Source organism: Nyctereutes procyonoides, unplaced genomic scaffold (assembly GCF_905146905.1).
Source record: "Nyctereutes procyonoides isolate TBG_1078 unplaced genomic scaffold, NYPRO_anot_genome, whole genome shotgun sequence".
In the NCBI taxonomy this organism is placed as follows: Eukaryota; Metazoa; Chordata; class Mammalia; order Carnivora; family Canidae; genus Nyctereutes; species Nyctereutes procyonoides.
The window spans coordinates 20,259,446-20,273,587 of NW_026575041.1; the positions used below are offsets into that span (position 1 = coordinate 20,259,446).

The 14,142-nt window shown below is 37.9% G+C and overlaps 2 protein-coding genes and 8 non-coding genes across 39 annotated transcripts in view; 1 reads left to right on the forward strand and 9 right to left on the reverse strand.

The window, feature by feature from the left end:
- The window catches only part of CEP295 (centrosomal protein 295), a 53,284-nt gene extending 49,711 nt beyond the window's left edge, over positions 1-3,573 (forward strand). For 2 of the 6 annotated variants that reach the window (XM_055320614.1, XM_055320616.1), the window contains 7 exons: positions 78-700; positions 1,417-1,557; positions 2,675-2,747; positions 2,855-3,019; positions 3,110-3,215; positions 3,296-3,395; positions 3,475-3,573. In XM_055320614.1, the coding sequence (XP_055176589.1) occupies positions 78-700; positions 1,417-1,557; positions 2,675-2,747; positions 2,855-3,019; positions 3,110-3,215; positions 3,296-3,395; positions 3,475-3,513 (1,247 nt within the window). In that variant the 3' untranslated portion in view covers positions 3,514-3,573. Of the gene's footprint in view, positions 1-77; positions 701-1,416; positions 1,558-2,674; positions 2,748-2,854; positions 3,038-3,109; positions 3,216-3,295; positions 3,396-3,474 lie in introns of those variants that run through there. The other 4 variants (XR_008663853.1, XM_055320615.1, XR_008663855.1 and 1 more) reach the window with 4 other exon arrangements.
- A 16-nt stretch (positions 3,574-3,589) lies between these two features.
- Positions 3,590-14,120, reverse strand: TAF1D (TATA-box binding protein associated factor, RNA polymerase I subunit D). Of its 25 annotated transcripts, XM_055320643.1 has the most exons (9): positions 12,321-13,872; positions 11,209-11,584; positions 10,224-10,399; positions 9,659-9,719; positions 7,872-9,240; positions 6,400-6,449; positions 5,302-5,349; positions 3,948-4,958; positions 3,590-3,715 (listed from the first exon to the last, which is right to left on the reverse strand). In XM_055320643.1, exons 1-5 carry the CDS (start codon positions 12,356-12,358, stop codon positions 9,073-9,075), a joined length of 819 nt encoding a protein of 272 aa, XP_055176618.1. In that variant the 5' UTR covers positions 12,359-13,872; the 3' UTR covers positions 3,590-3,715; positions 3,948-4,958; positions 5,302-5,349; positions 6,400-6,449; positions 7,872-9,072. The 25 variants fall into 25 exon arrangements, with proteins under 25 accessions (XP_055176618.1, XP_055176613.1, XP_055176621.1 ...); XM_055320638.1 differs by having other exon boundaries at positions 3,948-5,349; XM_055320646.1 differs by having other exon boundaries at positions 3,948-3,989; positions 6,400-9,240.
- Positions 3,790-3,918, reverse strand: LOC129506857 (small nucleolar RNA SNORA25). The gene has a single exon (XR_008663885.1). It is a non-coding gene; the product is annotated as a small nucleolar RNA SNORA25 (small nucleolar RNA).
- On the reverse strand, positions 4,204-4,330 carry LOC129506859 (small nucleolar RNA SNORA32). The gene has a single exon (XR_008663887.1). It is a non-coding gene; the product is annotated as a small nucleolar RNA SNORA32 (small nucleolar RNA).
- Positions 4,686-4,758, reverse strand: LOC129506855 (small nucleolar RNA Z40). Its single transcript, XR_008663883.1, has one exon. It is a non-coding gene; the product is annotated as a small nucleolar RNA Z40 (small nucleolar RNA).
- On the reverse strand, positions 5,050-5,184 carry LOC129506858 (small nucleolar RNA SNORA1). The gene has a single exon (XR_008663886.1). It is a non-coding gene; the product is annotated as a small nucleolar RNA SNORA1 (small nucleolar RNA).
- Positions 5,420-5,558, reverse strand: LOC129506856 (small nucleolar RNA SNORA8). The gene has a single exon (XR_008663884.1). It is a non-coding gene; the product is annotated as a small nucleolar RNA SNORA8 (small nucleolar RNA).
- Positions 6,283-6,354, reverse strand: LOC129506866 (small nucleolar RNA SNORD5). The gene has a single exon (XR_008663893.1). It is a non-coding gene; the product is annotated as a small nucleolar RNA SNORD5 (small nucleolar RNA).
- LOC129506860 (small nucleolar RNA SNORA18) lies at positions 6,498-6,628 on the reverse strand. Its single transcript, XR_008663888.1, has one exon. It is a non-coding gene; the product is annotated as a small nucleolar RNA SNORA18 (small nucleolar RNA).
- LOC129506864 (small nucleolar RNA SNORA40) lies at positions 8,070-8,195 on the reverse strand. The gene has a single exon (XR_008663891.1). It is a non-coding gene; the product is annotated as a small nucleolar RNA SNORA40 (small nucleolar RNA).
- Positions 14,121-14,142: the final 22 nt, after the last annotated feature.

Here is a 14,142-nt window from a genome sequence, read left to right on the forward strand (position 1 = left end):
CTTGCAATTTAGTCAACTATCAGAGATTGTATCTGTATCCAGATTTCACATCCTGTAATTATGATTATTTCTTGCAGGATCTGAACAATCTTTTCAACAGCTTCTGCCAGAATTTTCCTCACAGGAGGGGAGTCAGCATGCTGATCTACCAGTTATTTTTAGCATTGAAGCAAGAGATTCTTCCCAAGGCATGGAAAATCACTACTCTGAAATAATGCAAAATAAGAAAAAAAGTGTTCATTTCCAGCCTTCTGTAGGAAATGTGCAGAATTCAGTCTTCAGTTCCTCTGATGAAGTTAATGTATTTCTTCCCTTAAGTCAACAGCATAGCACTCCATGTGGGTCTACCTCTAGTGAGTGCTCAATAAAAACCCAACCAGAAGGCAGAAAAGAAAGACTGGGTTTTGAAGAACTATCAGAAAGAGGGATTGATACAATGTTAGAAAGTCAGGGATTCAGTGGAAACAAAAATGAAACCCATGAGGTTTTAAATATAAAATCACATGTGGAAGAAATTGATTCTCCCTACAGAACAGTGGAGATGGGAACTTCAGTCCAGGCACCATATTCTATTCAGAATGAAAAATATTTTGAGAACTCAACTAAGGCAGAAACTCCAAAAATCAAAAATCTTTCTCAAGTAGCACAATCAGAGCTTGCTTTAAGTTCTGGATCATTACAGAGCTCTATTCCAGTGTGGGTAAGTGAAATCTGTTGTATGTAAATAAATTCATTTCCAGGAAAGACTTTTGAAACAAAATTCAAGGGAAGCAATAAAGCAACTTGTTAACACTCCTGAGACAGTCACTCTTGTAACCATTGGAAATCTCCAACAAAAGGTCTGCTCCCAGTTGACACATCCATCTTCAAGCAGCTTGGCCTGTGCTTCAGCCTCTTTGCACTGCATTGTATTAATGTGCTTGGTTTCAACTAGTCGCCTGAATATGCTTTTTACCTTCTAGTATTGTTTGCCCTTCCACAGATAAACAGAGGATAGAAATTATATTGAGACCAACAAGAGTGACCTCTAGGCCACAGAGGTGCCCTTTTTGCAGTTTTTGTTCAGTAATTAAATTCCCTCTAAAAATTTAGTTTTGCAGCAGTGGCCTCTGTGTGGCTGCAGCCCACCAGCTACTGCTCTCATTAGATAGGTTACCCTCACAGGTTCTGCAGAGCCCCACCAATCTGCATTTGTAGTATCTGCATAGCCCTACAGTAAGCATTTGGGCTTATAAGAGTTATTCATACAATTAATCATTGTACCTATCCCCAAAGTCTTAATTATTTCTAAAAGGGGGGTGGGGGAGGCACCACCTTTGTCTTCACAGAGACCTTCCTCTGTAACCTGTATTTTTTCATTTCTAATGTCTTAAGGCAGTTTTTGGATACAGTTTCCTTTTGAATTTTATTGCACAGGAGACAGAGTCTGGCCATGGTATAATGGAAGAACCAGAGCTTACATTAGTAAGCACCAGTGATATCAGTATTGCTGAAATGGATTTTGCAAACTTAACCCTTGAAGAAAAGGAAGGAAATGAGACAAAAAGCAATTCTCAGGTAAATTTTATAGCCCCTTTTAATATGAACACACCTCATTTATACAGCAACCTATAGCTGAGAATAAGGAAACAAGTTTTTTCCACATGGCATTTTTTACATTCTTGCTTGCAGACAGTATCTTTCCCTTATTAGGTGCAAATGCAATCAACTACAAAGTGAACAGGAAAAGGGACAGGCTCTTAAACTGCCCAATAGCACTGTTCTGTGCCACTTAATAATAGTCCTAAAGACATTTATCTTACGATGCTATAGACCACATCTCATTAGAACTTGGAAGGGTTGGGACTCATGAATGAATGGATTCAATAAAAGATGAATTTGTTCCAAAAATGTTCTAAGGCTGCAGAGCTCTGGAAGATAGGTTAAGGACCAGAGGGAGATACAGAAGGAGTGCTATCACCTGAAAAATTGAGGATGTTATTTTAAGTTATAAAGCTTTCTAACACTAAAATAGTTAAGTTCTATTAGATGCAGGTTCCTTATACTTTTTCCACTGTAAGCAAACCATTCCTGGCAGGCTCACCTCATTTCTTAGAAGGTAGTCCTTGAAAGGAATTCTCCAGGAAACTGAATTCTAATTAGTAAGGATTCTGAATTCACTGATTACAGACCTGCAGCTGGAAACTAAAAAAGTTCAAGTCATCACCTATTTGTCTATTAATTTTCCCTCTTACAGAGAAGTCCCTGTGGCAGGACTTGATGCTGGATTAGAAGAGAATTCACACCTAGTACTTATTTCCAGGATCACTAAGTAGAGCAGAATGAAGAACTAGACAGGAATCGGGGATGAATAGCTTTTGGCTAGAGTAGGCTGCTCAGGTAAAGCATCTTAATAATAAAGCCATTTATTAAAAACTTTGCCAGAAAACTCAGTTCTGCAGTTTAGATATAAGAAACCGCACAAACCAGTGAAGGCAGTAGAATAGGAGCTAAATAAAGTCTGTTGGACATGGGATTAAGAGTAGGCACTCATCTACCTCCCCCTAAGACCTCATCTTTGTCTACCAAAGGGAACCAGGGGTTTGAAACTATTAAAAGGTCTAGAACATATGCTTGTGATTCTGTTCAATGAGGCGAACAGTGCTAAATTCATCTACAACTTTTTTGCAATTAGGTGAGTACAGCAACCTCAGATTACCCAGATTTATCAGAACACCATGTGGAGGAGCCAGTAATCCTGTGTGCAGGTATGCCTTAGGGGGTCTGAGATGCTTAGTGTTAACAGAGGGGCCAGCGGGAGTTCCCTATTCAGTTCCAGTGTCCACATTGCCCACAATCTTTTTTTTTAAAACAGAAACCCCTCCAATCATCACAGCTCTTCCTGGGAGCTTACAAGAAGCATTTTTAAAGAGGAAAAAGCCATTTTTGGAGAGATCCTCCCAGAGACAGAAAGAAATAAAGAATAAATTTCGTGTTTCTGAAAATTCTCAAATCAAAATAGTTAAGGAGAAACCTATAGGTATGTTCCACACCACCTGCATCAGTTCTCACAAGAGAATGTAGCATTGCAATATTGCAATGTTTGCCAAGTCCCTTGTTCTCTGCTCAGGCTCAGCTGTGAGTCGCCTGAAGGGTGTGAATAAGATGAAGGTTAGAGTGTCACTTCCTGAAGACAGAAAGACTGCACAAGCCCTCATGCATCAAAGAGCCCTAAGGTAGAGGTGTGTGTATGTGTGTATGAATAGTAATTTACATTCCTAAGGTGTGCGTCCTAAATTGTGTGAACTTTTTACAGATTATACAGTCAGTTAGCTGAAGTCAAACAGCAAAGGGAAGAGAAAGCAAAGCAAGATGCATATGCCCAAAACAGAGCAAGGGCAAAAGAATTTCATAAGGTGAGCTAGGTTCTCTACAGGTTATTTTTCCACGTCTAGGGTATACTGTTAACTGCATTTTATTTTTGTTCCTCTACAGAAAACACTAGAGAGACTTCGAGCCAAAAATACGTGCTGACTTTTTACTAAAGGTGTAAAGTTCTACTAAAGGTGTAAAGTTTTTTTTTTTTAAATTATGTATGGCATAGGCAAAATTATTTAAAATTAATAAATTTTTATTTAAGATATTTTTATTTAAGATATTTGACATGTGATTCCTTCTGCCGCCAATCACCATAGTTCCACCAAAGCCAGAGTGATGATCTTCAACCAAAATAGCACTGAGGACGAAAGTAGACACTGGTTAAGGGAGTCATTTCTTAATTCCACTTGACTAGTCATAGAAGCAACTAAATCCTGTATCTCCTCAGGAAAAAACATAGCACTATTGAGTAACTATTACATCCTATGGAGAACTCCAATATTTGGTCACAGCGTTAAGAGCTCTTGGTTTTAGTCCCACAAGCCCTCTTTGAAATGACCTACTAGTTATTTTTTCAAATGTGCACATACCTTTTAAAACAAACTTTTGTTCAATCCACAGCCGTCACTGTCCTACGTAACAGAAACATGCATGATTGTTAACAACAGAAGGATTAAGCAAAAGACATCTGCAAGAGTAGAGATCTAGGCATGCACTGTTCAATAAAATAGCCATGTAGTCAGATGAGAATTTGAAATATAGCTACTACCAAATCACATTATGGCCTGTGTTAATTTATACTGGACAGTGCTGATCTAGGCAGTGGAAACAGAATGGGGTTGATAAAAATGTTCCCAATAGGCTGAATGCTAGCAAACTAGCAAAAAAGGAAGAAAACCTAATGGGAAAATTTTTTTATGGTCATGTCCACAGCAAATGAGAAACTGCATTCTCAAAGCCTTGGTAATGACCATTATATGGTTAAAATACAGAATAAACTTGCCAGAGGTCTTCTTGGATCTCCACTTGAATATGGACATACTTCAAAAACTCCCCACTATGGAAGATTTTAAAGTTTAAATTTTTCAAAATGCAGTTAATTACATACAGGTTCCAAAGTATCCCAAAACTCAGTTCTGTACTAGTTATGGGCTGAAAATTCCACACTAAAAATTACAGTTGGAATAATTGTTTAATTCAGTTCATTTAAATGTTGGAACAAATTAAGGCTATATCTACATCTGCATTCATACCCTGACACGAAACGCCCTGTAATAATTAACACCAAAAGTAGCTATTCATGGTTCAGTTAACTTTTACATTTAGATGGATGTTCAGAAAGGCTACTTTCATTCAGCCCATTCAGAGCAGTTGAACATTTTGCCTGTCATCATAACATCACAAATCACTGGTAACCATATAAACACTCACTGTGTCCTTTTAATAACATCTAGGTTTTTTTTTTTAAAGTGGTGAGATAATGAACCACTAGAATTAGCTGCTGCAAAATTAAGTAAATAAATGGATTCCATCTCCTATAACAAAGGGCTTTTGAAGGGAAATCTCACCTGTAATCTTTGAGGTCCAATTTCTTTAGAGCCCTAGAAAATTGCAGACGTACAGATTGCTATTTTGGCAAATGACCTAAAATACTGAAAGGTCTCACTTCTACTCTGTCCCATGAGCCTAACAAAATGTTACAGGCCTCATTGTCACCACAGCAATAAACTTGCTATGATGGAAGCATAACCTGTGTCTCAATGTAGCCACATTAACAATTTCTGGACACCATGAAGGACCGTGCCCATTTCCATCTAGAATGAGGCTTTATAAAAATTCTCAAGCTTATAATCTATACAAAGGCTTCTACATCTTTATAGAAGTCCTGCTGTTTTCCCAACCAAAAGAAAGCAGCCACTAGAAGCAAGAGATAGAAAGCCTTACCCATTTAGGGTCTAAATAGATAAATGATCTTCCTGGTTCTCAAACATCCTAGAAAAAGAGAAGCATTAGTTCCTCTTAAGAGTACCTCAAAACTGAACATAATGAAAAACTATAGGAATACTGTTTCAATAAAAATACCAGGTTTAACATGCACAAAGCCAAGAAAACCAACGATGCCAGATACTGAATTTCTATTGCACTGTCTTTTGAACACCCAGCAGGACCTGAGCTGCTAAGTGCAGATACCATGCAGTGCAATCCTGACTAGACTGTAAACCCCTCTACCTCAAGACCGCAATGCTACTACCTGAGAAACTTCAAGAAACTTTAGTTCTTATAAAGTATTTTGACCTTTATTCCTTTTTTTGACCTTTGTTCCTAATTATCATTCCATCTTATGTGCATCTTAATTTGTAAACCTAGTTCCTGTTATCTTTCCTATCTTTATATAACGTACATACAGAACTATTAAGTCAAATCACTAGAAGAAATCATGCATTAGAAATCAGGATCACAGTTGCTCAGATTGCTATTAGGCAAAATAAGAAAATCCAATATATCCCTATTTGCAATGTATCCAGATATTCATTATTAGGATGAACCACAAAACTTGTTTAATAAAGATTCAAAGAGAGGGGCATTTTCATGTTATTCTCTATACATAAGCAGTCTCTTCAGTTTGCCCAATTCTGTAGAAGATCTAGATACTTCTGTTGCATATCAAATTAACTCCTGCGTAACACTAGACTATGCTGTACTCACAACTTGTTATTTTTTCAGAACTTTTGGATCCTTAATAAACTTCAACAGAAAAAAAAATTTCAACAGAAATTATACGTTCCACCTACCTCTAAACATGAATGAGTTCAAATCGTATTCACCCCTACAGATAACATACCAAATAAAAGATTAAAGACAATTTAAGTTTGATTAAAATCTAAAAATGTTAGTATCCAAATTATTTTTTTTAGCTATAATCAGCTCTATCAGAATTAAGTTTTAGTTCATGTCTGTATCATTCAGCAGTTGAACAGTTAAATTCATCATGTGAACTGTGATGGTACCCCAAAGATTACACTGTCCCCAATGAAAACTTACCTAAACTATCACACCCTAGAACTGTACAGATTGTTGGGATACGCCAATACCTAAGATTTAAAAGATGTGATTAGGTCTTTCACAGAGTTTTAGCCGATAGATGTCTTGTAGTTCTTTCCCACAGATCTAACATATAGTTCTGTGAATAAAGGAAACCACACATATACTCTATGAGGCGTTTCCAACGATGTAGGTCTACAGAAAAAGCCCCATCGGGATAGACCTCAAACCCTTTACATTTTTTAAAGATTCTACTACAAAAATAACTGTGATCTGCTCTGAGTTCGAAATTGTGCAAAAAGCCAAACACCATCCACTGATGACAAATTTAAAGAAATCATTCCATAAAAAATTACATAAGGATTTTTTTAAATGTTTACGGAAAGGAGTCTGAGTCTGTACTGAGATGAAAACCAAGTACTAAAAAAAAAAAGAAAACCAAGTACTAAAGGTGAAGTACCAAGTAGTTACTAAAGAGAACCAGCAAAGGAAAAAGATTCTTAAAGTCTTGATTTTGCAAACTCTACTATCACCATGTTTTGTCTAGAACATTCCAGATTCTACCAATTTAATTTTCTGCCTCATCTGAGAGCTAGTTATTTGATATCATTTATTAAAAATACAGGAAAATATTAATGTGGCTGTATTTATGTTTTTCCCATTTAGGAAGTTATTGGAAGATAAATTGAGTGCTTTCTAATTAATCTTTGCATCATTCAGATTTAGGAAATCTTGTGTCCTCTATCATTTCTAACATCACACTATTAAATCCTACACTTCATTTTAGATGATGCATTAGTTTTATTTTATTTTTTTGATGCATTAGTTTTAAAATAAAGTAAATGCATAAAACAGGTATCCAGTATTCTGATTTTTATAAACTTAGTTCATAAACACCTTTTCCTGCAAGTAAACTGAAGCTTGCACTTATCACTGTAAAATGTGTGAACCCTAAAATTCATTTTTCTGAAATCATGTTATAAACAGAAATTTAAAACTGGGAAAATGTCTTTCAGGAATGAAACCTGTGGAAGGGGGATCCCTGGGTAGCTCAGCGGTTTAGCACCTGCTTTCAGCCCAGAGCGTGATCCTGGAGTCCGGGGATCAAATCCCACATCAGGCTCCCTGCATGGAGCCTGCTTCTCCCTCTGTCTGTGTCTCTCATGAATAAATAAAATCTTTATTTTTTTATTTTTTAAATTTACGATAGTCACACAGAGAGAGAGAGGCAGAGACATAGGCAGAGGGAGAAGCAGGCTCCATGCACCGGGAGCCCGGTGTGGAATTCGATCCCGGGTCTGCCAGGATCGCGCCCTGGGCCAAAGGCAGGCGCCAAACCGCTGCGCCACCCAGGGATCCCTAAATAAAATCTTTAAAAAAACAAAAAACAAAACTGTGGAGGTTTTAAGTTGTCTGACAAAGTACATTTAAACAAATGCGATACAAAAGCTCACCTAAAGCAGAAGACATACCTTTAAGTCCAGACACTGTTTTCAAGTGAAAAGCCTAAAAAAAGAAGGCATCTTTGTTTCATGTCAATGTTAAAATTAGAATACCAATTCAACATAGCTGACATTTCCCTTATATCTATGCCATTAGTAGTTCTACAGCCTAGGAACTACCTTCAGTTTATCAATACCCCCACCATCACTTTAATCTGCTTTAGGGATCTTGTTCCTTCTTATCTGTATCAGAACTCATACTGAGCCATGAGTTCTGGGTTGCAAAAGAGGATTTATTTTTTGCACTTAGTCTAAGTCTTTGTTCACAGCTAAACAAAAACATGTACAAGTGCGATCCCTAAAAAACTAGATATTTAGTGGCATAATTTAATTAGCAATATACAATAGTGATAAGAAAGTAGTAGTTGAGATAGTCTAACTATCTTATAAGTGCTTATTACAGTACTATACATTCGACTCTAAAGGTCTCTGTTGTCTGAATAACTGTGATCAAAATGGTCTCAGTCGTGCCTGCCTGGCTCATGTCATGATCCTGGGAGTCCTGGGATTGGACCCTGTGTCAGATTCCCTGCTCGGTAAGGAATCTGCTTCTCCCCACGTTCATGCTCTTACTCTAATAAGTAAAATCTTAAAAAAAAAAAAAAAGATAAAAGGCTTTAAGTACTCAGAGGAATCGATGGTTGTGGTTGTTTGTCCATCATTAGTGATTACAATAAAGGTTTCAGGATTACAGTCTCTAATTTCTTTAATTTGAATGCTCAAATATCCTTCCATTTACAACAGATTGAAAGAAGTCACTGTAAATTACAAGGTAAGAATTTTTAAAATGCTTACAAGGAATGAGTCTATATGGAGATAAAGACCAAGTATTAAAGTAGCAAGTAGCTACTATAGAACCACAAAGGAAAAAACTTCCATATCTTAAAGTCTTGATTTTTGCAAACTCTGAAATAAACAAATATAGGCAAAACAGTAAGATCTTCTACTTATTTGGTGCTATGCAAGTCTCAATTTTTTCTACATGTATTATTATGTATTATTTCACTGTTTTAAAGTATTTTTTCTAATAATTCTTTAGTAGGAGTTTCATAACTTGTTCAGAGATTTTTTTCTCCTTAACCAGGTTCTATCACTACACCAACATAGGTAGGTAATTTGCTTCTATCACCTTTACTTTCTATGAAAAGTTGTTTCCCATTTACCTTAATATTCATATTCCTATCTCTTCCTTTTCAGACCATTCTATCCTCTGTCCCATGTTTTTGGACTTTGATGCTCTCTTTTTAGACGAAGCAGCTTCTTCAGTATATTCCTCTTGTCCTAAATACAGATTCATTTTCTTTGGTATTTCAGAACTTACTATGAATTCATTATTGTCCTGCATAAAAAAAATCAGTATTAATTACTAAATTTTTAAATAAATAGTAATAAATTACTAAATTACTAAATTAATTACTAAATTTTACTGCTTTAGTAGTTACACATTAACAACTCTAGGTGACTTAAATCACTTGGTGACTAAGACCTGATGTTGAAAACCCAAATTCAGCTTATTTTTTTCATTAGAAAATCCTAATTAGACATCCTAACAGCAAAACTTAACCTATTAACTTATTAACACTACTGAAAAGCCTGTGTTCTCACCAAGTATCCAAATAACCCCTATTTTTATTTTTACATTCCCTGCAACAAATCCATTGCGCCTTTCAAGAACTAAATTCAGGCAATAATGGATTAGATTATTCCCATAGAACTGCTATCCTCCAAAAATGAAATGGGACAAAAATGTCACTTACCACCAATTTTATATCACATCCATCATCATGTTCAAGAGTTGTTGCAGCCTCTTCCACTGTTCTGTAACATTAAAATATATCTTCACTCATCTGACAAAATCTTCTAGAACCCAATTAGTAGTATACAGTCCTAATATACAACTGAAGCAGCAATACTAGTAAGGAGAATAATTATGTTGTCATGTATATAACATCCCAAAATGGATGGCTCAAGCACCAAGCTCAACTACAACCCACATGGCTTACTGTATGTGCTCACATCACGATTCAAGTACAGACAAATCCCTAACAGTATGGAACAATTAGCATTCAAATTTACTTTTTTTTTTAAGATTTTATTTATTCATGACACAGAGAGACAGGCACAGACATAGGCCCAGGGAAAAGCAGGCTCCCCACAGGAACCGAATGCGGGGCTCAATCCCCAGACCCCAGGATCAGAATCTGAGCCAAAGGCAGATGCTCAACCACTGAGTCACCCAGGTGCGCCAACATTCAAATTTAAAAAACAGATTTAATTCAATAAAATCTAGACCAACAAAATATGTCACATGATTAAACTTACTCTGACTCTTCAATAGGAGAGAGAGATCCATCATCATCCAAGTATTTGTATCTACGACTGTCAAAATCTTCCCTTTCTAAATCTTCACCAACATTCATTTGTTTCAAGGATTCCTTGAGATAGTATTCATATTTCAATTTTTCAAGGTAGTTGAAAAATCCTCTTGCCACCGCTTGCTGAATATCAAACAGTTTTAATAGTTTTACAAAATATAAAATTTTCTCTCATGACTCAAGCTCAAGATGCCTCAAGATTACCAAACTCTGTAAGTGATCTTAATTTACTCACTCTTCCATATGTGGGTCACATATACCAGATGCTGGTTGTAAAAGGAATCCACTATCTACCCAGCACATTATCAAATTTATCTAAATTGGTATACCAAGAAAAACTAAGCACAAATCTGGTTTGGGAATTTCTAAAAACATTTCAATGCAAACAAATCTTTAATGTTCATATAATCAGCTTAAAACATAAAAGTCTAGAGAGTATTCCTTGAAATCACCAATTCTAGAGCAAATATTATAAACTATGCAAGCATTTAACTCAAATACTTGAATTTACTGCTAAGTTATCAGGCAATTCTGTCAAAAATCGAGTATTCAGTATAAGATGACCTCTACTAAAGCCACTGCACATGGAAGGTATGGGTGGGTTTGACTTAGGTTACTATATAACACCTGGAATCACTTGAGTTTGAGAGATGTTTATAATGACCTGATGAGACCAAGGGATTTTATATAAACAGCCTTGAAGCACCTCATATATGGGTATATTCACTGAATATACCAGCTAAGAATCCACCCAGAAACCCAGGTGAAGTCTGTACTAAAGGATGGGTTGGTCTTGAAGTGGCAGTTAAGTCACTACAGAAGACTATTATCAAAGTCCGGATTCAATTTTTGGCATATCTAAACTCTAAAAGTGGCCAACAAGTCAGATTAGACATTTTAGCTATGTATCTACATATAAAATACTGACTCACCTCAAAGCTTAAAATCTTTCTCCATGGTAATGGCTTTTTTACATTCTCAGATTCTAAAAATGGGAACCCAGATCCTTTGTCTTTAACTTGTTTCTTATTTATTTGGGAGCGTCTAGTGGTTTTTCTTCCTTCTGGTCTTCCCCTTGGTCTTTCTTTTGGCTTATATTTCCTCTTTTTACGTTTCTTTTTTTTGAATCTTTCAAAAATAGCTTTTAAAGTCAGTGGTCTTGGTTCAAAAGAGGAGTCACTAGATGAATCTCTTGCTTCAACACCTCCAGATGAACGAACAAACTTTCTAATAGGGTTTCTTTGCCCCTGTTTTGGTGAGTAAGGGACACACTGAGTCTTAAATAAGCTGCTACCAGAAGAATTATCACTAGGAAAAAAAAGGGGGGGGGAATTAATTGCACCCTTTTCTATTACCAAATACTTATTACCATAATGTAGTTTTCTCCCACAGACCAAAAGCCGGAAAACATGTTCAGAATAATTTTTAAAAAGATGGGCTCAGTACTAACTAAGCCAACTCCTTAGTTCTGGCTACTTGAAATAATAACACCATGTGCCATATGCCATAGCACTTACCAAAAAATGATTTTCCAAGAGAAATAATGTTAACTTTAATTTCCAAAGACAGTCTTGTTTACTGCTAGAGCTTGCCTGATATAATGCAAGAGTAGCCTAGCAGATAGATACTGACTTGAAAACAGGAGGAACGCTGATTTGATTTCCCAGTAACTAGGTATTTCCATCATGTATATATTACCTGCGACCACTATTATAATGTGCATTATCACAAGTTGATTTTTAAGCAATATTCCCCACTGATGTCCATTTTCCTGTTTTAAGATTAGGAGTGATTTAGTCAGAAAGAGATATCAAATTAACCCAGAGAATATTCTCCTGTTTCCCTGGTTAGAACATGTCCTACCGTTAACTAAATAAACTGAAGACCTGTGTAAAACTGAAGACCTTCCTTTTCTTTCCTAATTCTTGAAAAACATCTTTACTGCTTACCCAGTAATACAAAGGTTATCGTCAAATTTAGTCAGTTTTGCAGTAAAAAATCTAGTGGTGGTGGTGAATTTAAAAAAAAAGGGGGGGGCACTTACCTTTCATTGTCAATTTCTACAGCTGAATTAGATGCCATTATAGGTTGAAAAAATTCGTTACTTATTCTCCCCCAAGTCCTCTCCAAATTGTATTCACCACTTGTTTGCTTCAGAGTTCTGAAAATTCAGTAAATGTAGTCTCTGAACAAATGCCAACAGAATCAGCTAGTATCCCAGTAATACAAAATTTAATGTAGTCGTATTATGCCATTTTATGTAAATTAAGGCAAAATTATATACAAAGCCCTTAACATTCTTACATAGGAATTATCATTTTCCAATCAAATTCTAAAATCTGGAAACTGAATGGCTTCCATCTTTCAGTTGTCTTCTAAATCTATCCAGTGGATTAAGATTCCAGAACGATACTGTCATTTCCATAAAGAGTATTAAACATCTTCTCATAAAACAAAATGTAATTTTACTAACCATGTATGTACAAGTATTCACGTACAATTAATGGCCAAAGGCTGCAGCAGACGTAAACTCCTTGGAGTAACTCAAAGCCAGAAGGCAGTGTTGCCTCAGCATACCAGGAAAAATAATCACGATTTACCACCTCAATCCAAAATCCTGGATATCCATTTGTAGCCTCTTCTCATTCACCCTACGCACGATTCATCAATGTCACCGTGCAACCTCTTCCTTGGCATATTTACTTTTTAAGTCCTGAATTCTCAAACTTTTCAGTGTAAGGCTCACAGACCACACAGTGGTGCCCTATGTTTCCCTTTTCAAAATCTCCTTGGGAGATCTTAAGAGTAATGGGCAAAAAAACCCCGAAAGAAGTCTTGTTTCACTACCGCATCTCCCTTATAGAGGATGCCGGCGTTCTTCCGCTTTTGTGTTTAGTCTTTAGTATGCTTGAGGACAACTGAGCGATGAAGAAAGAAACCCTAGGATAAAATGGCAAAACATCTCAAATACGGAAAAACATGAAGGTCAACGCAAGTCTTGGAGATTTGCAAACTGTCCGGCGGACTCACAGTAACCTTAGGATTGGTTGGTAGTTCTTTAAAATGCAAAGACCTAAGAATTAATTAGATAAATGCTCAAACACGAAATTTAACAAATATTGGGGGCAATGGCACGGGGTATACTGGAGGTTAGAGCTGTCTTCCTATTACAGATCTTTAGAACAGACCGCATTTTCACAACACAGTTTACTCAAAAACCGTTTTCCCGGAAACCGTTCACAAAACATTCCCCAAGAAACGCGCCTTCCTATTCCAAGATCCGGCAGGAGGCCACGTGTCCCTGTCCGTAGTCCTTACCACCTGCATCCCGACCCTAGGCAGCACGCCCATCACGGTGCAGGGGCGGGCCCCCACCGTCGGGGCCTGCCCTCCGCGGCTCCAGCCTCCGGAGCAGCGCAGGGACCCTGCCTAGCTCACCAGGCCCGACGGTCGGGTCTTCCTCCCCACCCACCGCGGCCAGCGGCTCGCGCCTCAAGTGCCGGCGCAGCACGGGCCCCTGCTGCGGAGTCGCGCCTCGCAACCCTGGCCTCGGAGGCCCGCATTCAGCAACCCCCCGTCCCGAGCACCCCACCACGCCACGACCGCCTACCCCAACAACCACGCGGAAGGAAAGGAAGGCCGCCCCCGCGACCCAGCTAATAGCGGGCCCGAAATCTCGCGAGAACAATCGGACGCCGCGAGGACCGTGAAGAACGGGAGGAGGCGAGGCCCGGGCCGCCATTTTGGCGTTGCGGGGGCGGGGCGAGTGGCGGGGGGCGGTGCCTGGGCGCCGTCAGGAGGAGGGGGCCCGCTCCGCCGGTCCGAGCGTTCGGGGGCGTGGCCACGCCCGTCTCCGCAGGTGACCG

Coding starts and splice junctions, on each gene's coding strand:
- TAF1D (XM_055320625.1), bottom strand. CDS start 12,358: ATGGCATCTAATTCAGCTGTAGAAATTGACAATGAAAG. Junction 11,585..12,320: donor GTAGAAATTGACAATGAAAG/GTAAGTGCCCCC, acceptor TTTTTTTCCTAG/TGATAATTCTTCTGGTAGCA. Junction 10,400..11,208: donor GAAAGATTTTAAGCTTTGAG/GTGAGTCAGTAT, acceptor TTTGATATTCAG/CAAGCGGTGGCAAGAGGATT.